At 44.0% G+C, this 24,979-nt stretch overlaps 1 protein-coding gene across 1 annotated transcript; it reads left to right on the top strand.

The window, feature by feature from the left end:
* Window positions 1–16,444: 16,444 nt before the first annotated feature.
* LOC133903794 (noroxomaritidine synthase-like) lies at window positions 16,445–18,275 on the top strand. The gene has a single exon (XM_062345256.1). It carries the CDS (start codon window positions 16,445–16,447, stop codon window positions 17,999–18,001), a length of 1,557 nt encoding a protein of 518 aa, XP_062201240.1. The 3' UTR covers window positions 18,002–18,275.
* The last annotated feature ends 6,704 nt before the right edge of the window (window positions 18,276–24,979 follow it).

Genomic DNA, 24,979 nt, shown 5'->3' with positions numbered 1-24,979 from the left:
CCTTCCTTAGGGCATCACCCCCCTCCTTAGCATGATGGGCCCTCTCCCAGTTCCTTTCTCTCTCTACTTCGCGTGCTTGAGCCGCGGCACACTTCTTCGCGGCGTTCCTGATGCACTCCTCCTCCTACCATTTCATCCGTAGTTCCTCCTGATGTCACTCGTACTCGTAGCATTGGTTATCTTCCCTCCTCCACCGCATCTCCATGTCTGCCCACCGCTTCTGGTCCTCATTTTGCTCTTTGTTAAGTCATTGCATGAAGTCCCAGATAGGTGGAGGAGACTGGATGGTCCATGTTGAGATTTGTCGTACTGGTAGTTGGCACACATGAAGAAGCGTAGGCCATATGTGTAGGATATGTCTTGGGACTCACAAAGCCTACAAGGGTCGCCACAGAATCACATCGGTGGTTTGACCCCCTAGGGGATGAAAGTCCCCCAATGTTTCTAAGGTGGGTTTGGTGGAGCTGAGAAAGACATTGCAGTTGAGAGAGCTGAGGAAGGAGTGGTTTATCCATACATGAGGGTGGGGTTATTTATAATGGATAAGGGCTGGTGCATGAACTGAGTGCATGTGCTTGACTGAGAGCTAAAGCATAGGATTCCTTGTGAAAGCTAGAAAAGTTGTGGCATTGATACTTGGCAGAGATTCCCTATGGAAGCTGTTGCTTGATGTGGTCATTTCGTTCTGTAAAAGTTCAACAAGTAGTTATTATTGCCTTTGCATGTAAGGCAGGGAATCCAATGAAATCATTGGGCTTAGAAAAAACGTATTGGCAGAATGATAAATCCCAGCCATTTTATTGAAGAAAGTGAAGTACATAACATATAAGGGTCATCATAAGCATTTATTGTCTGTTTGTGGCTACACTATGTAAGGCAATATGCACCGACTCGTACCCTACCCGTACACAATCTTTGACAAGATACAATAGCATGTAGTACCCTGCCATGTAATGTTTTATTGTATTTGCAAGTGTTATAGTAATATAGTTTTTTGATGCAAAGGCTTTTTAGTTTGAAAGTTGCAAGTGAACGATTTGAAAGGGGATATGACCGCATGATGGTCTTCCTTGGTATCGATCGAGAACACAGTTAATAAAAACATGGCTGATAATAAAGATCCCACATTAACATCCAACATGATATGATAGACACATAATATAAATACTAGCACAGAGTACACGTAAAACAGTAACACGGAGTACTACTACATAACACCCTGAAACTAATAATGACATAGAATCCTACAGGTCACGTCCCCTCTTAGAGACGACGCCTCTGGTCGCATTTGTCCTGGGGACCCTGCGCCTCATTGTTTGCACATAGTGACCTTAGCCAGCGGGCGGTGGAGTGGCGTAGTCGTCCTGGGAAGGCTAAGTCCCCGGGAGTGGCGCACCAGGTAGCTACGATGCACTGAGCTCGTCGCTCTGTCTGATGATGAAGTCGTACCTAGGGACCTAACTAATGTCCCTGCTAAGCAACTCCATGTAGCTACCATATGCCTCTACTTCCTAAAGATCGTCAAACTCTGCACTTGGAACAACAAAGAAATCAAGTTACCACCGGTAAACCATGACATACGTAACAATATGGCATGCATGAAGCGAGTGTCCTACCTGCGCCGGGGACACGAGAGCACGAAGGGTGGAACTACCGGTCGGTGCAATGGCGCAGTGAAGGTGGCAAACGGTCATGCCGGCATCTGTGCCGATGCTCGTGGTCCCATCGTAACGTTCGAGGATAAACTGCAGCTCATCGATCTTAAGGCCTCTGCCATATTATAGATAATCTGGCCAAATGACGTGCTCATCTTAGCCCTGGGGATCTCACCCCCACTGTCGAGCTGAGGTCTCGACGCACGTGCCTCGGCATCAATCTAGTGTAGTATGTCCCTCTGCAAAGATAAACTTCATCTCACTTCATAATTTTTAAGCTAACAATTGAGGTAAATGATGAATCGCGTAGGGTTATTCGTACCTCAAGAGAATGAGCTTGGTACCTGTGTGCAGGGTACGTGTCGTGCATGTCCGCCATGTGCCATGAAAACTCAGCTTGTGGTGTGTACGTCACCTAGACCCGTTTTTGATGCACAAAGCACGAGAGGTGCTCCGCGTACGCCTCCTTCGAGTGTGGCCGCTCCTCGTCCATGATGTGCTTGATAGCTGCGCCCCATTCTTCAACCCACCTCTGCATACGTGACGCAAACACGCTAGTGGAATGAGCCCCTCTCCCTGTCCCTGTCAACCTGCAGAAACATAAGTCCATGAATACATGGTGTACACGTGGGTCGTATGAAAATGTAATTACAATGTTATACACCTATGTATGTTGATAGGCACCGACCTAGTCAACGGTAGCGGCCACGTCTGGAACTTCCAAACTATCGCATCACGTGATGCAGTGAGTACTCCTCGACATAGATGTCGAAGACGAGGGCGCGAGTCATGAGCTAGTACTCCCGGTCACATAGGCAGAGCACTGGAAGTCTAAACAGAGCACGTCAAAGTACCACGGCCTACATGTACGGCCACCAGCGCACACAATCCACCGTCAGCTCATCGAACTGGCGAATGAAGTTCGGGTATGCGCGGTGTGTCTGCACGCTGGACTAACTCGGTTGTGCAACCTAACTAAGTTAGACAATGCAATAAAGAAATCTACATAAATGTACACAAATAGCATTGCACTTACCCTATGTCGGCACCACAAGAACCCCATGGTCGGGCCATCGACGCCGTTCGCACCAAACTGGTATGTGCTAAGGTCCATAACAGGCCTGCCAATGGTGATGCACTCGTACGACCACATCTGAAGCAGCAGAGGACACTAGGTCAGGATTGCATTGTCGTCGATCTTCGTGCACCCGTCGCACAGGACGCGGTATGTCACAGCTAGCACAGTTGACGTGCAATTGTATTGCAGGACTACCACTAGGTCGGCGTCCGCAACCTCTCTGGTGTAGGGGATAATGCTCCTCGAGACCGTGTTGCTGTGGGTCTTGGTGAACATGACCCACCTGAACAACCAGAGGAGATATGCCTCCAGGTGTCAGGAGACATCCTTGGCACCTGCCAGTGGGTGGATGGTGTCTGCCTGCCAAACATGGAAGAAGTACAAATATCTGCATTCGTTAATAATGTAAAGGATATGTGAACCTATTAAAAGACATATATACCACAAACTGAATGAGAAAGGCCTTCGTCGGGTCGTGCTTCTCGTTCGCTGGAAAAGGCCTTAATGGGGCTACACCGTCCATCCGTTGAACGACGAAGAAGTAGCCTAGCATCTCACCCTGGCATCCCACGCCCATGTCCCTAGCCCCAACAGTGGCATCTGCGCAAGGCAGGCCCATCAGGAGGGGGACGTCCTTGAGTGTGGGCGCCATCTCGTTGCACAGGAGGTGGAATGTATGCATTTTGGGACACCACCTATTGACAAGGGCCGCGAGGAGGGCCCTATCGTAGCTGAACCATGTCGTCGCCTCCAATGCTGTCGCCAACGTGTCCACCTCTACAAGCCGACACAACGGAAGTAGGCCAGCAACACGCAACGTGCAAGCATACTACAGTTAGCGACCAATATCATGTCTAAATCCGTATGGAACCGTAAATTCAAAATTAGCAAACCTCAGGATCCAGCGCGCGTCAATCATCATTAGCTTTTCTAACACACAAGGTCAAAGTATCGAGATTTCCTCAGCCTGCACAGTGATGCGGTACGAATGGTGCCTCACGTCTATCTGGGGATCGAGCAGCTCCGGCTATGCCATACCTGCATGTTCACAAGTTATTTACATTTTTATATTAAAAAAACAAAGAGTAAGAAGTGTCGACTTGTCTCTATTTGTGGGAACTGAACAAGTAAGTGTCTAGCATATAACATGATATAATACATTGTTCAAATGGTACAAAAATATGTGAACAAATCATAACATAACACGTTACAACCTCGAACATTATGACCATCTTGGCACTAACACAGTAAATTACAATGGTGTGCACATGAATATCCATCACACACGAAATTACAATATTAATCAATCTCAATGAGCCAACGATCGACGACTATAAGTATGTCTCCCATCTCCAGCAGACCTCGACGGACCTTCTTCCGTGGGGTTCACATTTGGGACACTAACGGTGCATTTCTTGTAAGTGTGTTCTGTTCCGTTACACTTGCTGCACCATTTCAAGTGACGTCCAGTTTCTGCTTCATCCATGTCATTACAGAACCTCGTAGTCTTGCATCGCCCCTTATTATACTTCATCTTGTCGGGAGCTGGTACGAACAAAGCATCGAGCCTACATTCCTTCGTGAAAGAACCATAAATCCTGAAACCATAGAAATCATGGTCCCAGGTGTTGAACAGAACTTCCTTCTTGAAGTAGTCATAGACGAACCTCCAAGTCCTCAGCCCCGTCACAGCACACGTGGCAATCACATGGGAGCATGGCTTATGCAGTAGCATCAGTATGTAGCAGGTGCAAACACACCAATCATCAAAAATAGTGCACTCATGGATAACTCTCTCACGCTTGCCCCCTCTCCTTCCTTTGTCCCTGCATAGAATTTCATATCTCTGCTGTGCAGTTCCCATGGTCTTCACCCGGTGCATCTTTGCCTTCTCCGCCTTGTCTTCCATGTACTTAGCCATCTTCATCCCATAAATCATACTAGCATTATTCAGCGCCGTGTGTGCTACTTTATAGCGGTCCCTGAAATACTTGCATGTCCCTTGAAGTATGAACTCTACAATCCCCACTAGCTGCAACCCCCTCACACCTTTCATCACCTAGTTGTAAACCTCTGCTAAATTTGTAGTCATAATGTTGTACCTAGATCGGTTTGTATCGTAGAGAAGATCCCACTTCTCCTTAGGCTCATTCTCAATCCACTCGCTAAATGACCTGGTAGATGACCCGCTCCTCCGCGTGATGCTAGCTTCATTGTAATTTGGCAGGGACTCAAAAGGTACTGGTACATTCTCTGCTCCCGTCACGGGCCTCCCTACACGCACCTATGTTTGCTTCGCCAGCTTGTCCAGTATCTTCCAAAGAGCATCAAACTTCCGCTGCTGATTCTGACCGCACAGCCTCTTGAACATGTTCATGAGGTTCTTGTTTTTGAATTGGTGGAAGAAGTTTGCACCCAAATGCCTCATGCACCACCTACTTTGCAGGTATGGCCACACAGGTCCAATCAAGCCATCGCCTGTTCCATTTTGCAGATCCATAATTGCCTTGAGTATCCCAGCATGCCTGTCATGTATAATGCACATGTTCAACCGAGCACCAACAATTATTATCCTCACATGGTACAGAAACCAATACCAACTATTTTTGTTTTGACTCTCCACAAATGCAAAGGCCAACGGTAGAACTTGATTGTTCCTGTCAACCCCAATAGTAGTCAAGATCTGTCCCATGAACTTGCCGGTAAGAAAAGTGTCATCGATGCATAAGACAGTCCAACAATGCTTGAAAGCTTTGATACATGTCCCTATTACGAAGAAACATCACTTCATGACGTACTTGCTAGGTTTGGACAGCAATGGGTAGTTATCAATGTCGTAATACGTCCCTGGGTTCCTTCGAGCAATAGTTTGTAGCAAATGTGGCAGATTCTCATACGATGCTTCATAGGTCCTGAACCTCATCTCAATTGCCTTTCTATTTTCCCTTCATGCCATGTTGTAGCTGATAATGTACTTGTACTGCTCCTCAATTTTCCTGATTATGGACCCTGGTTCGTAGTTCAGGTTGTCCACAATCTAGGCGTACATCACATTGGCGACAAAGCCTAAGGTGATGTTCATGTGGCTATGCTCAAGTTCATCCATCATGCAAGTCTGTTCGACCACAATCAACACCTCCCAATAGTCAACCCACTTCCCCTTAAAGTCGTGCACCCACCACGCGAAACCCTTATTCGCGCACTTCACATCATATTCCTTCTTGCTTGAGTTGACAACATAAAACTGTTATCGAAGCGAGGTCACCCATTGAGTCACAGCATCCTTCATGGCCTGACTGGTAAGATATCTAGCACCTTGGGTCTGCATCTATTCCCAGGCCACTTGATTTCCCTCATTCACCACAAGGTTGTTGAAGTTTGGATTGTTCCAATCCGCGGAAACCAGAATATCGTCCTCATAATCTGAGCTATCATACTTAGGAGTTTCATCAACCTAAATATCATCCCGCTCCATCTGTTCAACTAGAGAAGGGATTCATTCCCCCACGTCTGCCTCACCGATTGGTTCAGTCGGATAATTCGATGAATGTGCACCATCCAGATATCTTCATCATACTCTTCCTTATCACCCTCCTCCTCCATGTACGCTCCACCTTGCATCTCCTGAACTGCCTCCTTATTCTTCCATTGCACAAGAAACATAGGAGGCCAACCTCTGTGCACAACATCATATAGGCAACTCTTCCACAATTCATCTTCCCAAAGCGTGAACACCTCCCAGTACACACTTTCTCTGTAACGGTTGCTGACAATGCAGGTCATCTCTTGAACCCCAGGGTCTATTTTAAAACCCAGCATCAACCAGGCATACAAGTGTCCAACACTTTTCTGCATTGGTCTGGATATACCTTTGTCTATTGACTTAAATACGGACAGTACTACCCCTTCCGGACCATATAGGATTTCATTGTCCCCGTAAAAAATTCTAAACTACCACATATCCACCGTACCTGACAACCATCAACATAACAGAAAGAATCATGTTAAACTACATCTACAATGTAAAATTCATTACAAGCGTATCCCAACATGTAATCTATACTGCAATAACATATTCCCGATTCGCTACATCAAACGGACAATACCAAGTACGGTTTATGTGTGCCCAGAAAGTTTAACACACATAAAAACATCATAGGTGAAGTAACAAAAGCAATACTTTAACTTACAATCGTTTACTTCTTACAAAAAGACTTCACCTAAATAACTTTAATAACTAAACGGCATCATCTAAACGATGGCAGAGAGATGAAAGCATCGACGACCAAGCACTCCACAGGCACTGACCAGAAGACACACTCCTAGATCACCAAGTCATCGTCTTGGAAATCTTCAAATTCTTCCACTGAGCAGCATATGTACTGTGGGAGATAGCAAGGGTGAGCACATGGAGAACTCAGCAAGTGTGGGAAAATAATGATATGTATGCTTTCAACAAAAATAGGCTAACACATAGTATATTTGCGTAAATTCAAGTAAAGAAAAGATATTTTGAACTCAAAAAGTATTAAATAGTTATTAAGTGAATGTAACCCATACAGTTCAACACCTAGCATACAAGGCTCCCCACCTTGCATACCATAACCGTCTAGTACTCCCTGTACTATAACTAAAACCACAACCAAACCCATAACCACAACCCACTAATCATGTGAGGATCCAAGTCTCTCATAACTATGAGCACGGCTGTTATATCAGTTTTTACACTCTATAGAGGTTGTCCAGCTCTTCCCATGAGTCAGTGGATTTCATGTTGCCGTGTTTGCAAGACACTTAACACACGCCAGTGCTGTGCCGCTAACAAATCACTAAATGACATTTTTCACTAACCAGAGCCTAATTTAGTATGCATCTACTCACTAGGTTTCACCGCCATGGTTTACGCGAGTCTAACTCCTACCCAGAAGTTCCCTTTTGTGCTGACACAACACACACTAGATAGACTCTAACTAGTATGTCACACCTTACCCATATCAGCCTTGTGGTTGGTACATTACTTCTTGGGTTGTCGCTCTACGAACCGGTCCTTATTTAGGTTACTTGAGTAAACACTAAACCAACATCATAACCATAACAATCACCAAAACCACTTTGCTCAAGGCCTAAGGTTCCATGTTGTTAAACCATTAACAAGTTAACCACCATTGTTGCATATGTTCATTAGTCAAGTTTATGATACTTCTCAGTATCCCAAAAGCATGGCTAAGCAATCTACCCATAAAAGATACCTAACCATAAACCATCTAGGTTCCAAGGGATGATAAAGGGAAAGACTAGGGAAAACCCTAACATAGGTGTCTACCCAACATATTAATAGACATTGCATGCAATTTGTAAAACAAAACATTTAAAAATATAGGCTCAAGATGATCAAGGACACTTATCTTCTCCTTGCTGCTGCTCAGCGTACTCTTGCTTCTAGTCTTGACGTTTCTCAAATTGATCCGGGACGTTATCGAATAATTGCACAATTATCGACAAAACATACAAACAGAGTACACTAAGAATAGAGCACAGAAAAAAGAGCAACAAGACAAAACCTATCTAGAAAGATAGAGCTCAAAGAAATGAATCTAACTGCGCAAGAATCGATTAAAACGGAGCTATGACGAAAAAGATACACTAAAAAATAAGATTAGGGTTTATTTTATAAAAGAAAAGGACTAATTTGTTATTAACAAAAAGTTTTAGGGACCTTTTTGTAAAATTAGAGGGAATTATATGTTTTGGAAAAGTTTAGGGACCTAAGTGTAAATACATGGCTCTTTTGTAATTATAGAAAAGTTCAGTGGCTAAACTACAAAATTACCAACTCCCAAGAATATTTGGAATTATTTTTGTATTGAAAAACCCTATTTAGTGTGTGGCTGCTGGCTGGGTACGACTGGGCTGACACATCAGCGAGATCTGCTGGGGGAGCGCACACGTGGCGATGACATGGCTGGCTGACAGGGTATGGAGGCTAACTGGGATTAAAGTGGACACGTGGCACGCTCTGGTTACCTGCCGAATCGATACATTTTAGATCTAATCTGGGTCGTGTACTTTAGATCTAACGGTTCGGAATGGTTTGGCCGACCGGGGAAGAGAGTACGGCGGCACTGTGGGGAAGGCGGCGGCGGCGGACTCACCGGAAACCCGCCGGGATTGGGTTCCAGCTCGCCTACAGCGACAGCGAGCGATAGCACAGATGAAGATGCTCACAAGGAATCCGTTTGAGGCCTTACCTCGGGTAGATCGGCTCGGGAGATAGCTCGGCGACGAAAGGGAGCGGCAGAGCACTCGGATCGCGTTGGAGCGGGGTCCCTGGCAGCCCAAATACGAAGGCGATGGCAAGAGGAGCTCTGGCGGAAGCAGGCACGCCCGATGGCGGCTTCGGGAGGGCTGGGATGCACTGATACGGCGAGACGGCAAGTTTGACCAAGGCGGCGCTAATGGCGGCGACAGAGCTCGGAAATTCGGCGGATTGTGCTTGGGATTCGGCGAGTTTGGCTTGGGGAAAAACCGAGGGGTGGAGGTGGACCTATATAGGCGGGCGAAGGGGGTCTCAGGGCAGAACCGGTCTCTAGGGTGGCGATAGCTCGTGACGGTCTCAGACTCGGTGGCACGGCGTCGTCTGACTCGGAAACGAAGAACCCGACAGGTGGGGCAGTTCAGGTGAAGGTGGGGACCGGGAAGGCGTCTTCAGCAGGTGGCGCGGTGTGCTGGTTGCTGGCTGGTGCTGCGCTGGGCCGGTGTGCGTGGGTGTGGCCCAGGCGGGGAGAGAGCGACCTACTGGGGTTGGGTTAGAGAGGAAAGAGGGACATAGAGCAGAGCGGCCAGGATGGGTTTGGGTTTTTCTTTTTTTTCTTTTTTTCCTAAATGCTTTTGAATTTAAACTAAGAACTCAAATTCAATCCCAAAGGCATCAAATAAAACCACTAAAACATAGGAGAACCTATATGCCTAAAAACAATATGAATGCAAAATATACAAATATTTCCTATGTCAAATTAGATCCTTTTTATAAAATAGCATTTAATCTTTTGAAATTATTTAAGCTCAAAATAAATTGTAGCAAATTTTATAAATGGGCAAAAATTGAAAATTAAGGTGTTACAATATATCATATCAATTAGGACTACACTATATCTAAATCCTACATCTAATATCTAAAATATGTCTAAATACTACTTCTAATTGCTAAAATATACGTATAAACATGATCTAATTGTGAACTACATCTAACCCTAATTCTAAACCTAGATCTACATTTAATCCTACTTCTAGTGGCTATACTACCAGCTATGTAAAACAAAACCTAGATCTAACATCTAACCTATGTCAAAATCTAGTACTAGTTGCTATCCTACCGGGTTTGTTAAAAAGAAGGGAAAAGAATTTACCTCTTTTTTTCATAAGGGCGTCGCCACACAAATCTCCCTCCCCTCCCCTCCCCTTCCCTCCTCTATCCTCTCCTCTTCTCTCGGCTGAGTGGGAGTTAAATGGACGTTGACGTCAGCACGGCTAGTCGCGCTGGCCTAAATACTCAAAAGGTCTCGCCCGCTAAACAGGTGATACTCTTTTGGTGGATTCGCGTGGTGACGCAGCCACGAAGGTCTCGCCTGTTCAGCGAGTGAGAACAAGGTCTCGCCAGTTGAACGGGTGAGACATTCCTCTCCCAGATTATTAAATCTCGCCAGTTGAACGGACGACGGTACGGTAGACTTCATTATTTTTGAAATCTTGACAAATTTAGAAAAAATATGTAAAAAAAAATCTCTATTCTAGTCTATAAATGGTGGGCTGGCAACATTTGCAAGAGCAACAGTGCTGGAATCACAACGACCCAATCCAAAACAGAAGATGGAAGCTACCAATGGGGTGAGCTCATAGAATCACCGTTCTCTTTGCGAAGGTGACCGAAGTCTAAACAAGCGGCATTCGCTTTATTTGGTTACAGTGAACACTAGGTCTTGAGGATTAAAACAAAGGGGATTTGATCCTTGGAGCTGGGAATTTTGGTAAGATGTTTTTGGTAAGCCTTAAGCTTTCCTTCAGGTTATTTTGTTATCAAGGTCAAGGCTATGCAATAGCATTAATTATCAAGGTCAAGCCTCAATTTTTTCAGGATAGATTTTACAGATTGTACCTATACATGATGTAATATGGTAAGACTCATGTGTTGGATTGTGATCCGAATTCTTGTTATACCCTATAAGTGATGCCTACGGCTCATATGCTAGAACAGTCCATATTCGACTCGATTCATATGTATCCACTCCTATAAATATATCTTCTAAGCTGCAAGGAGAGCTGAGATACTCATTGTAATCCCCTGCATTGTACACATCCCTGATATAGTGAAGATCGTCGATTGGTGCTTGTGTTTTTTTCCTGTAAGGATTTTCCACGTAAAAATCGTGTTTCGTATTCGATTCTATCGTGCTTGATTCCTAACAAGTGGTACCAGAACCGGATTGTATACACAATAATTCGAGAAAAAACAGATCAGTTTTCATCGCCTTCGAGCTCTTCGTCTCGACGCCGAGTTCTCGCTCGGGATTTGTCGAATGCACATGCATCCATTCTATGTCGCCATCCGTCTCGCCGGATTCGTTCGTCCTCGGGGTCGAATCACCGTTTTTTTTCATCTGCTGTACTCTACCGGCCGTGCGGACGCATTGCTCAGGGCATCGACGCAACCGACCGCTGCAGCCTCTTGCTTCGGGTCATGCCCTGCGTCGGTTCCCGAGGTACACTTTGAAGCCGTGGCCATCTTTTTTTTAATCAAGATCTCGTCACCTTGAAGCTACCAGCAACAAGTCCCGAGGACACCCAGCCGTGACCTCTCACAAAAAAAAAATCAAATTTGCTAGGTGCACACAAGAATTATATCAGGAGATTGGTTTATGATTTTATTGCTGCACATACACGAAGTGTACTAGGACCTCTGCAGTTTATTGCTTGGTGTACACATGCTATTTTTTTTGTTACTAATTATTCTGCGCCATGGATTCTTTGAAATATGATATTCTACTGCTAGATCGTGATATAAGGTTTTCTCTATGGCAAGTAAAGATACGGGTTGTTCTTACGCATACTAATCTGGATGATGCATTTGATAATTTTGGGAATAAGAATAAAAAATCTTGGTCTGATGAAGAAAACCGAAAGGATCATAAAGCTTTGTCACAAATTCATCTTCATTTATCAAATAATATTTTGCAGGAGGTTTTGCAGGAGAAAACCACTCTTACTTTATGGCAAAAGCTGGAATCGATCTGCATGTCTAAGGATCTAACCAGTAAAATGCATGTGAAGATGAAATGGTTCACGCACAAATTACAGGAGGGTGGTTCTATGTTGAATCATCTTTCGGTTTTTAAGGAGATCGTTGCTGACCTACAGTCTAAGGAGGATTTGAGTTTTATTCTTTTGTGCTCATTACCCAGTTCTTTTGCAAACTTCAAAGATACCATATTATACAATCATGATACACTAACTTTAAAAGAAGTTTATGAGGCCTTGCATGCCAAGGAAAAGATGAAACAGATGGTGTCTACTGATGGCTCTACTTCCAATAGAGAAGGTTTGATTGTGCGTGGCAGGACAAAGGAGAAGAATTCGCATAATAGCCAAAGAGATAAAAGTTTGAACGGTTACAGGGGTCGTTCAAAGTCTAGAGGTAAAGAAAAATTCTGCAGGTATTGCAAGAAAAATAATTATGACATATCTCAATGTTATAAGTTGAAGAATATAGAAAAGAGGAAAGGTAAATCTAATGAAGAAGGTAAAGCATCTTTTTCTACTTCCGGTAATAGTTCTGATGGAGAGACCCTCATTGCTTTTGCTGGATGTGCTAGTAGTGGTGACGAATGGATTATTGACTCTGTTGCGTGTTTTCATATATGCATATATAGAGATTGGTTCACCACTTATAATTCTATTCAAGATGCTGGTTCTGTTTGGATGGGTGATGACAACCCACGTTCAATTGTTGGAATTGGATCAATTATGATAAAGATGCATGATGGCATTGTTAGAACTTTGACAGATGTGAGGTATATTCTAGGTATGAAAAGGAACTTTATTTCTTTGAGTACTCTTGATAATAAAGGGTATGATTGGTCAGGTGGAGATGGTGTTTTGAAGGTGAAAAAAGGTTCTCTTATTGTAATTAAAGGTGATTTGAAGTCTGCCAATTTATATCCTCTCCGATGCAATACAATCACAGGTGATGCCGCTGTAAGTTCACATTCATTATCAGATTCTAATGCTACTAATCTTTGTCATATGCGTCTTGGGCATATGAGTGAACTTGGTTTGGTATAATTGAGCAAGAGAGGTCTTCTAGATGGACATAGTATCGGCAAGCTGAAATTTTTTGAGCATTGTATTTTTGGCAAGCATAAGAGGGTGAAATTTAACACTTAGGTTCATACAACAGAAGGTATTCTTGATTATGTGCATTATGATTTATGGGAACCATCTTGTAGGTCTTCACTGGGTGGTTCTCATATTAACTATTACTGATGATTACTTGAGAAGAGTTTGACCTTATTTCTTGAAGCATAAATTAGAAGCATTTAAAGAGTGGAAGGTTATGGCTGAGAGGCAAAGTAAAAAGAAGGTAAAGATGCTTCGCACTCATAATGGGATGAAATTCTGTTCTGATGAATTTGATTCATATTGTAAGTCTGAAGGCATTGTAAAACACTACACTGCCTGGTACTCCACAAAAAAACGGTGTAGTTGAACGTATGAACAGAACTATGATCTCGAGAGCCGGTTGCATGTTGTCTAATGCAGGTATGAATAGACATTTTTGGGCTGAAACCGCTTCCACTGCTTGCTATCTTTTTAATTGATCACCCAATATTGTCATTGATAAGAAAACTCCAATTGAGGTATGGTCTGGTTCTCCAGCTGATTATTCAGAATTGAGAGTTTTTGCTAGTCCTGCTTATGCTTATGTTGATAATGGTAAATTGGAGCCTAGAGCTGTTAAGTGTATCTTTCTTGGTTATGAATCTGGTATTAAAGGTTATAAATTATGGAATCCTGCAACACAAAAGGTGGTGATTAGCAGGAATGTTGTCTTTAATGAATCTGCTATGTTGCCTAATGCTCCTGTTCAGAGTCAGCAAAGTTCTAGCATGCAGGTAGAGCATTTTATTAATGTAGAAAGTACACTAGATGTCATTGTCCAAGATATAACTATTGCTGAAAATTTATTTATTGATCATGATTCATCTAGTGTTCCACATTCTTCATCCGTTGTGCAGCCTACACAACATTCTATTGCAGTTAATAGGCCTATAAGACAAATTAATCCACATAAGAGGTTAATTGAGCAGTGTAATATTGCTGCTTATGCTTTGAGTTGGGCATAAGAAGTTAAAGGTAATGCAGAACCTTCTAATTACAATGAGGCTATTACTTCTGTTGATTATAATAATTGGATGACTGCAATGCAAGATGAGATGGAGTCACTTGAAAAGAATGGTATTTGAGATTTAGTCAAATTGCCAAAAGAAAAGAAGCATGTTCGTGGCAAGTGGATTTTTAAAAGAAAGGAGGGTATTTCTCCTAATAAAGCAGCAAGGTATAAAGCAAGGTTGGTAGCTAAAGGTTATAGCCAGATTCCAGATATTGATTATAATGATGTCTTCTCCCCTGTTGTGAAGCATAGTTCTATTCACACTTTACTCAATATTGTTGCTATACATGATTATGAACTTGAGCAATTAGATGTTAAAACTGAATTTTTACATGGCGAGTTAGATGAAGATATTAATATGGATCAACCCGAATGTTTTGTTATTCTTGGAAAAGAAGATCTTATCTGTAAATTAAAGAAATCTCTTTATGGTTTGAAGCAATCCCCTAGACAGTAGTACAAGAGGTTTGACTCCTTTATGCTTTCTAATGGTTTTAAGCGTTCTAATTATGATAGCCGTATCTAGTTGAAGATTGTTAATGGTTCAGCTATTTATTTGCTTCTCTATGTCGATGATATGTTGATTGCTACAAAGGATAAATTAGAAATAGTCAAATTGAAATCACAGTTAAGTAATGAATTTGAGATGAAGGATTTAGGTGCAGCAAAGAAAAATTTTGTCATGGAGATGATTAGAGACAGGAAAGCTGACAAGTTATATCTTAGTCAGTAAAGTTATATTGAGAAGGTTCTTCGTCGTTTCAATATGTAGGATGCAAAACCATTGAGTACTCCATTATCTGCGCATTTCAAATTATCTTCAGCTTTATGTCCTGAGTCAGATTATGATGTTGAGTATATGTCTAGAGTTCCATATTCAAGTGTAGTTGGTTCACTTATGTATGCTATGGTCTGCCCTCGTCCTGATTTATCTCATGCACTGAGTGTTGTTCGTAGATTCAAGGCTAATCCTTGCAAAGAGTATTGGAAAGTTGTTTAGTGGATTTTTAGATATCTGTGTGGTACTTCTAATGCTTGTTTGCAATTTGGAAAATCTAGAGATGGACTTGTTGGTTATGTTGACTCAGATTATGCTGGTGATTTGGATAAGAGGAGATCTCTCACAGGTTATGTTTTCACCATTGGTGGTTGTGCTGTTAGTTGGAAAGCATGTTTGCAAGCCACTGTTGCTTTATCAACTACTGAAGCTGAATATATAGCTATTTCTGAAGCATGCAAAGAAGCTGTTTGGCTGAGAGGTTTGTACACTAAGCTTTGTGGAGATAATTCTTGCATTAATATATTCTGTGATAGTCCGAGTGCTATTTGTCTTACAAAGGATCAGATGTTTCATGAAAGAACAAAGCACATTGATGTGAGGTATCATTATATTTGAGATGTTATTGCTCAAGGTGATATTAAAATATGCAAGATAAGCACTCATGATAATCCTGCTGATATGATGACAAAGCCAGTTCATGCTACTAAATTTGAGCTATGCTCAAATTTAATTGGTGTTACAGTTTGAGTCCTAGAGACTTTTGGCGTCGGTGATATTTATTATTAAATGGAGTTTATTGATGATTTTTTATTTGCTACAAGATGGAATTCGTCTCATGGTGGAGTTTATTGGATTGCGATCCGAATTCTTGTTGGGCCATATAAGGGACGCCTTCGGCTCATATTTCGGAACAGTCTGTATTAGACTCGAATCGTATGTGTCCATCTCTATAAATATATCTTATAAACTTTAAGGAGAGCTGAGACGCTCATTGTAATCCTCTGTATTGTACACATCCCCGATATAGTGAAGATCGTCGATTGTCGCTCGTGATTTTTTCTCGTAAGGATTTTTAATGTAAAAATCATATCTCATGTTCGATCCTATCGTGCTTGATTCCTAATATTATGCTTCGACTAATATTAATTGTAATCCGTACGCTTTCTTGATTAAGACTAAATAACAACCAACCAATAGATCGAATTCATTACTCATTTAGCAACTACCCGTTATTTAATGCCCAATAGGGATGCAAACAGAAGTCCTCAGAGGTCGCTTTATATTATCTTTACACGTTTTTTTTTTTGACATAAGGACTAAAGAACAGTGTTTCGCCTGTTTTACAAAATTGATAGATGTCACAGAAGAATTGATGGAGGACTTGCATCTTACCTACCTCTCACAGATCATGGCTCATGCAGTCTCTTGCATCGCTTACAAATAGCCATGTTGCACCGTAATCTTCCATCTATCTTTCCCCAGACAATATGGATGCGTTTTTCCTGTCCATAGAGCTGTTCCTAGTCATCTGCTTCCTCATCCTGTACTACTACCACCTGCAATCTAAGAAAACTAGCTCTTTGGAGCCGACCGAATGGCCAGTAGTTGGGCACCTCCCCGGCTTGGTCGCCAACATCCACAACTTATACGACTGGGCCACCAGCATCCTGAGCGACGTGGACTACAACTTCGAAGTTCGCGGTGGGCGCACCGGCCTGCGGTATTTCGTCACTTGCGACCCCTCCAATGTGCGCCACATCTTCACGTCCAACTTCGCCAACTACCCAAAAGGCGACACGTTCGCCGAGATCTTTGACATTCTTGGCGACGGCATCTTCAACGCCGATGGGGAGTCGTGGCGGCGCCAGCGGGTGACGTCCCAGATGCTCTTGAATGGTCCTCAGTTTCGCGCCTTCGCTGCACGGTGCTGCCGTGACAAGGTGGAGAACAGCCTCCTGCCTTTCCTCGCCCACACTGCTAATGAAGGACGGCCGTGTGATCTGAACAACGTGTTCCTGAGGCTAGCGTTGGACCTGACCTGCACCCTCGTCTCCGGTGTCGATCCTGGGTGTCTGGCGATCGGCTCGCCGGTGGTTCCCTCCTTTGCGCGTGCGATGGACGATGCGTTGGAGACTCTTTTCCTCCGGCACATCACCCCGGCGGCCTGCTGGAAGCTCATGAAGAGGCTGGAAGTAGGGCAGGAGAAGAAGATGGCGGCTGCTCGAAGGACGATTGACAGTTTCGTCGCCGCCACCATCGAAAAACGCAGGGCCCACAAGCTCAAGGAATGCATCAGTAACTCAGCCGACTTGCTGTCCTCGTTCATCTGTAACGAAGACACCAGCCACAACGATGACGTATTCTTGCGGGACACGATGGTGAACCTCTTGGTCGCCGGCCGCGACGGGACGGGCTTGGCGCTGTCGTGGTTCTTCTACCTCATCTCCAAGAACCAACGCGTCGAGCAGAAACTACTGGACGAGCTTGCGCCAATCGCTTCAAAGAAGGTCGCCGACGGTGCCGCTGGACCCAGCAGCGGCATGGTGACCTTCGACGCGAGCGAGCTCAGCAGCCTGGTGTACATGCACGCAGCATTGTGCGAGTGCTTGAGGCTGTACCCGCCCATCCCGTTCGAACACAAGGCGGTGGTAGACGACGACCTGCTGCCGAGCGGACAGGAGGTGAAGGCAGGCGATAAGATACTAGTGTTAAACTACTCCATGGGCAGGATGGAAGGCGTGTGGGGCAAGGACTGCATGGAGTTCCGGCCCGAGAGGTGGGTTACCGAGGAAGGGAAGCTGCGGTACGAGCCATCTTACAAGTTCATCTCCTTCAACACTGGGCCGCGGACGTGCCTCGGCAAGGAGATGGCGTTCATGCAGATGAAGACCGTGGCGGCGCCCGTGCTTTGGAACTTCGCCATGGATGTTGTGCCGGGGCACGTCGTGGAGCCCAAGCTGTCCATCACACTTCACATGAAGAATGGGCTCGCCGTCAGCGTCAGGAGAAGGGACGCCTACCACGGCAAGCTAGCTCTTGACTGAACGCGTACGGCTCCACGGCGTGTTACTCTGTTGTACGGCCGGACGTAGCTACTGTTATGTTTTAATCATGCTTGGTGTGGAGGTGTCATGTGTGTCAGGGTGTAATCCTCGACTTCCCTTCTCTGACCGGATATCTGGCTGAGTCGTGGGTCAGTGGAAGTAGGAGTTAGTTCAGAGTCTGTCAGTCCGTTTTTTCAGTCAGTACATGCGCAACTTGATCGGCTTGTGGGATGGCACAAGACGTGGAGATCATGGCGCACATATAGGCCTTATTGTCCACTACTTAGTTGTCCATTTAAAGGAATAAACACAAGAGAAAATGCTGCAGCTTCCGCAGCACAAATCCACTCTGAATATCCGGATACTGTAGCACATTGTTTCCGATTTTCTTCCGTCTGTGCAACTGAGCCATTTCAGTGATTGTGTGAGGTTCCGATGAGTGATCCGAGTGCTAGATGTTAACAATTGGCATCAGAGCTTAGAGTGAGCTCTAGACACTACTACAGAACAGTATTTCACTGCTGACTCCAAAACCCCCTTCACTGCCGGTTTTAGAGCCGGCAGTGGGTAACGGGCAATGATAGTCAAGGATTATCGTTGCCGGCTCCATGGATCAACAGTGAAAGTGGTTATCACTGCCGGCTGAAGCATTCGGCCGGCAGAGGAATCACTGCCGATCGAATGCTTCAGCCGGCAGTGATAACCACTTTCACTGCCGATCCACAGAGCTGGCAGTGTTGTGCCTCCCCCCTTCTACTCCGGCCCTGTCCTCCCTCTCTGTTCTCCCTCTCTCTCCTCGATCTCTACGTCTCTCTCCCACTCAATACATGCATACAATTAGACATATGTAATGTAAATCAATAATAAAGACATATTCATAATACATAGTAATTCATGTTACACATATATACATAATAGTTCTTACATATAATATTGTAAATAAGTATGTTACGACCACATTTAACAAAAAAAAGTCACATCTTACCTAGCAAAATTGGCATAAAAGTACTGACAATTGATACATTGATCTTACAAGTCACATCATCTTACATAGCAAAATAATGATAATTACAACCAGAACTAGGATTATGACATCTTTACACGTAAAATCACACTTCTTCTTATTTTCAAAGTGAGCTAAGCACACGTGAAGTTAGCCAATTTTAGCATACCGATGGTGTTCGTGGGCTACAAGCCCAGCTCAAAGGCCTATCAGGTGTTCAATCCAGCTAGCAATTGCGTGGTGGTGATCCACGATGTGATCTTTGATGAATTGGCGCAATGGGACTAGAGTGGAGAAAGGGATGATCCGTACCACAATGGTGGCAAGCCCTTCATAGCGGGACTACTCACAGAGACGACGGGTGCTCGAACAACACATGGATCACCTCAGCAAGATGGAGACAGGTCCATGGTGGCGAGCCTAGGAGTGAGCCGGTCACTGTCACCCATGGCGGTGAGTGCAGGAGCTGAGCAACCCATGTCGCCCATGGCAACTAGTTCGCAGTTGGGGTGGACTACGGTTGAGTTTGCCTCACCGCCGTCACACATGCTAGATTTGGATGACGATCACAATGATGCCTAGAGACGGTTCCGCCTCGTTGACAAAATCATTGGGGTGGCGGGTCCTCCTAGACTGGCTTCTCGGGAACTCGACGGTGGCAAGCTGCTACTGGCAATCGATGAAGAGCCCACAACCTTCACTGAGGCCGAACAACACATGGTGTGATGGCAAGCAATGATAAACGAGATGGCGGCCATAGAAGACAACCGCATTTGTGATTTGGTTGATCTCCAACGAGAAGGAACGCCATCGGGCTCAAGTGGATATTCGAGCTCAAGTGTGATGATCAGGGTGCCGTTGTCCGCCACAAGGCCTGATTGGTGGTAATAGGCTATGCTCAACGACTCGACTACGAAGAAACATTAGCGCCGGTGGCGAGACTTGACTCAGTTCACATGTTGATCACAGTGGTAGCACACTTTGGATGGAGCATGCATCACATGGATGTGAAGATGGCCTCCCTCAATGGCAATCTGGAGGAGGAAATCTACGCCGAGCAAGCCCCAGGCTTCATCAATGAAAAACGCCCACGCCAAGTGTTGAAGCTCCACAAGGCGTTGTATGGGCTCAAGCAGGCTCCCCGGGCATGGAACTCGAAGCTGGACGCCAGCCTAAGGGCCCTCGGGTTTCAGAAGAGTGACATTGATCATGGCATCTATGCAGGCAGCGATGATGAATCCCAACTTCTAGTTAGGGTTTACATGGACGACTTGATCATCACTGGCACATCCGACAAAAACATTGACTCATTCAAGAAGGAGATGATGAATCTCTTCTGAATGAGCAACTTGGGACTTCAGTCGCACTATCTGGGGATTGAGGTGTGACAATGCTAGAGCGACATCAATCTTCGTGAAGGATTATATGCCTAGAAGCTGGTAAAGAAGGCCGGATTGGGAGGATGCAACCCCTGTCAAACTCTGATGGAACCACGACTGAAGTTGTCCAGATCAAGCACAAGTGAGTTGGTAGATGAGAAGAACTACAGAAGCATCATCGGAAGCCTCAGGTATCTGGTCTATACTCAGCCTGACATATCCTTCGCGGTGGGGTATGTTAGCCGATTTTTGGAGGCACCTAGGCAAGAACATCACATTGCCGTCAAGCATCTGCTGAGGTATGTTGCCGGGATAGTGAGCTATGGTGTCTTTTACTCGAGGAAAGAACAAGGTGATCCCCAACTTGTCGAATTCAGCGATTCAGACATGGCAGGAGATGTGGATGATCGAAAGAGTACATCTGGTGTGATCTTCTTCCTCAGAGGCAAGCCAATTACATGGCAGTCCCAGAAACAACGCGTGGTGGTGCTATCCTCTTGTGAAACCGAGTATATTGCTGCTGCAGCAGAAGCCTGTCAAGGCAGCTGGCTCTCGCGACTGTTGACAGAAGTTCTTGGGAGGATAGTGGGAGTACCAGAACTCAAAGTCGACAACAAGTCCGCAGTTGCTCTGAGCAAGAATCCGATATTCCACGATCGGAGTAAACATATCGACGCAAAATATCATTTCATCAGAAATTGTGTCAATGAAAGGAAAGTCGATCTGGACTTTGTCGGAAGAACAGCTTGCAGACATTTTAACTGTAGCTCTGGGACAAATCAGGTTTCAAGAGCAACGTGCAAAGATCGGAGTCTTTGAGCTGAAGTGAAGAGATGTAAGCATTAGGGGGGAGATAGTCAGGGTGTAATCCTTGTTTTCTCTTCTCTGACCGGATATTTAGCTAAGTGAGTCGTGGGTCAGTAGAAGTAGGAGTTAGTTCAGAGTCTGTTAGTCTGTCAGTCCGTTTTTTCAGTCAGTACATGCGCGACTTGATCGGCTTGTGGGATGGCACAAGACGTGGAGATCATGGCGCTCATATAGGCCTCATTGTCCACTACTTAGTTGTCTATTAAAAGGAATAAACACCAGAGAAAGCGCTGCAGCTTCCGTAGCACAAATCCACTCTGAATACCCGCTGAATATTCAATTACTCTAGCACATTGTTTTTCAGATTTTCTTCAGTCTGCGCAACTGAGCAATTTCAGTCATTGTGTGAGGTTCCAGTGAGCGATCCGAGTGCTAGATCGCCAACAATGTGCATGTGTTGGACTGACGGATGAGAGCTCAGTTCTGTCAGTTAGCACGTGAGTTCAGAGTTTGTTAGCCTGACCGATTCTAGCGGATCATGGAGTTGTGTGGGTAATGGGCGCATCGGGTGAGTGCTTATGGGCCTAATAAATATAAAAGCAAAAAAAGAAGAAGAGGGGATTAGTTCTCTGAACCTCGGAGAAACTCGCTGTCCACTGCTCTAAATTTTTCCCCGCTGAAATTACTCTTCATCTTACAAAATCGCCCTGATTTCCATCAGTGAGCAATGAGCGACAGGATTCGCACCTCGAGGTCCCCTCCTCCAGCCAGGATTTGCACTGACGATGACAAAGGATCCAGCAGCCACATGAATGGCGGCAACATGGCTCGGACGCACACGGCACCGGCGGGAGCTAGCAGGTGGTACTACTACAGAACTAACCTTTTATGCTGGCTCATTACTGCCGGTTACTAATAGGCTGGCAGTGATGGGGTATCACTGCCGGTTCATATGCCGCGCAGGAAGAATCAGTCATCCTGGCTTTTGAACCAGCAGTGATAATGGTCATCACTGCCGGTCGGTGGCTTGAGCCGGCAGTGATGCCCTCCCTCATCACTGCCAGCTTAACCCATTGACCGACGGTGATAACAGGGCATCACTGCCGGCTGGTTATATGAGCCAGCGGTGATATCTCGGTTATATAAAAGTCGCTCTCTCCTTCTCCAAGCTCGAGCATAATAAAGAGGAGCTCTGTTTTTACTCGGTGGTGGCTATTTTTTTATCACCAAGTTCTTGATGACTTTAAAATTTTGAGGAATCCCCATGCCCTAGGTGTTCCAAGGTATGTAACTTCATCTTCAATCTATTTCTAGTTGAATTTTATTTGCTAAATTGCTCTAGATTTTGAAGTGATGGAGATGAACCTATAACTATGATGTTTTGAGACAATATAGATGCAATTATACCTCATTAATAATATGGAAGCTTCAATTAGTAGCTTATGGTGGAAAGTGTCTTTATTATTAATTTACATTAGCTAGATGTATAAGCATAATTTTTTTTGTTTTTAATGGATTAGAAAATTTAGCCATGATATTAAGGTATATAGCAAACTCTAATTATATTTTTTATATTTTAATTAATTAGCAAGCTCCAATATAGAAACTTTAGGTATGAGTATATTTATGATTTATTTTTAATGAATTAGGAAATTAGCCATGATATTTAGGTATGTAGCAAGCTCCAATTTTATATTTTATATTGTATTAATTAGCATGCTCCAATATGAAAACTTTAGGTATGAGTATATTTATTTTGAATTTTAATAAATTAGAAAATTTGGCCATATATTTAGGTATGCAGCAAGATACAATTATATTTTTTATATTTTATTTAATTAGCAAGCTCGAACATAGAAACTTTATGTATTAGCATATTTATTTTTCATTTACTTAATTAGTCCTACATAAGGGTTAAATAATAATGAAAATTTTTAGAGATGGCACCAACAAACACTCATCGAAAGTGGACGCGAAAGTATACAAAAGGTGGCTCCTCCAACTCGGGCCAATTGTTGGTAGGAGATGACAAGGTTATTTATTTGTTGGTGATTGCAAAATCTTCTAAATGTTATGAATTTGGATTTACAATAATGATATAATTGTAGATGGATGTACGATGCGAGTCGTGTGAATGCAGAGTACAAGAACAACATGAAGTGTTTCCTGGTAGCAACCGCGAAGCACAAGTCAAATACATAGTCTTAATATATGTGTTGTCTATGCGTCGATTGTGAGAACAAGAAGCAGTTTTCCACCACCCAGCAGATACATTCTCAAATTGATGCCAAGGGGATATATGCCTGGCTATACCCATTGGACCGAGCACGATGAAACTGAGATCATGCAGAAAGGGCAATACATTGGCAGAGAAGACGAAGACTTGTGCACCGATATGCCAGCAGACGAATACACCGATATGTTGTCTGCCGGAGATACATTGGTCGATAATGATCTAGAGGAGATGTTGGCCGATGCTGACTCTGATGATCTGGAGCAGATGTTGTGTGATGGGGAGGGGAACTTCACCAATGAAAGAGAGTTTTAAAAGTTTCAGCATATGGTAGAGGACTCTAAAACAACATTGTTCCCAGGCTGCGAGAAGGAGCACACAAAGTTACGTACCATGCTTTCACTGCTACAATTGAAGACAAGCAATGTGTGGTCTGATATAAGCTTCACATAGTTGTTACTGTTCTTGAAAAAAATTGCTTCGAAAGGGATATGTGGTGCCAGAAAACACGTATCAGTCCAACCAGGCTGTGTGCCTATTGGGGTTGGAAGTGCAGAAAATACATGTATGTCCAAATGATTGCATGTTGTATCGTGGAGAGCATGAAGACTTGGAAGCGTGTCTCATCTGTGGTGCAGCACGGTACAAGCGCGACGGTGATGATATTGATGGTGAAGGAAAGAAGAAAAGGCCTCCCGTCAATGTGATGTGGTATTTTCCTATAGTCCCCCATTTGTAGCGTTTGTTCGTGAAGAAAAGGTATGCTGAACTGATGCGATGGCTTGCCAAGGAACGCAAGGATGATGGAATGCTGAGACACCCCGCTGATTCTACGTAGTGGAGAAACATTGATAGGAAATACAAGGAGCTCTTTGCAGAAGATGTGAGGAATATAAGATTTGGATTAAGTACAGATGGGATGAATCCATTCGGCAGCATGAGCAGTAGTCATAGCACTTGGCCTCTGACTCTATGTATCTACAACCTTCCTCCTTGGTTGTGTATGAATCAAAAGTACATTATGATGCCGGTGCTGATACCAGGACCGAGCCAACCTGACAACAATATCAATGTCTACCGAAAACCATTAATGAAAGATCTTGTAGTACTATGGAACGATGGTGTGCAGGTATGGGATGCATACAAACGATAGAACTTCACCATATGCGCAATGCTATTCATAACAATACAGAATTAGACAACCCTTGGCAACCTAGCGAGCTAGACTGTCAAAGGCAACTGTGCATGTGTTCATTGTTTGGATGAAGCAGAGAGCTTGTGGCTGAAGAACAGCTGAAAAATGGTGTACCTAGGTCATCGTAAATTTCTTCGCAAGGATCACCCATACCGTAGCAACAGGAGAGCTTTGATAGGAAAGTTGAGACCCGATCACCTCCTAAGCATCGCACTGGGAGATAGGTATATGAGATGGTAAAGAGACTTAAAGTTATCCTTAGAAAGGGATGCGGGAGTACGCTGGTTCTAAAATCTAATCTTAGAGCTCCTATGTTAAAAAAAAATCTATTTTTTATGACTTATCTTATTGGCCGGATTTG

The sequence above is a fragment of the Phragmites australis genome, chromosome 21 (assembly GCF_958298935.1).
Source record: "Phragmites australis chromosome 21, lpPhrAust1.1, whole genome shotgun sequence".
In the NCBI taxonomy this organism is placed as follows: Eukaryota; Viridiplantae; Streptophyta; class Magnoliopsida; order Poales; family Poaceae; genus Phragmites; species Phragmites australis.
Note: the sequence above shows the minus strand (reverse complement) of the source record. Positions and strands in the feature narration are given on the sequence as shown.

Excerpts from the sequence above, each read along its gene's own strand:
- LOC133903794 (XM_062345256.1), top strand. The coding sequence starts at position 16,445 with ATGGATGCGTTTTTCCTGTCCATAGAGCTGTTCCTAGTCATCTGCTTC.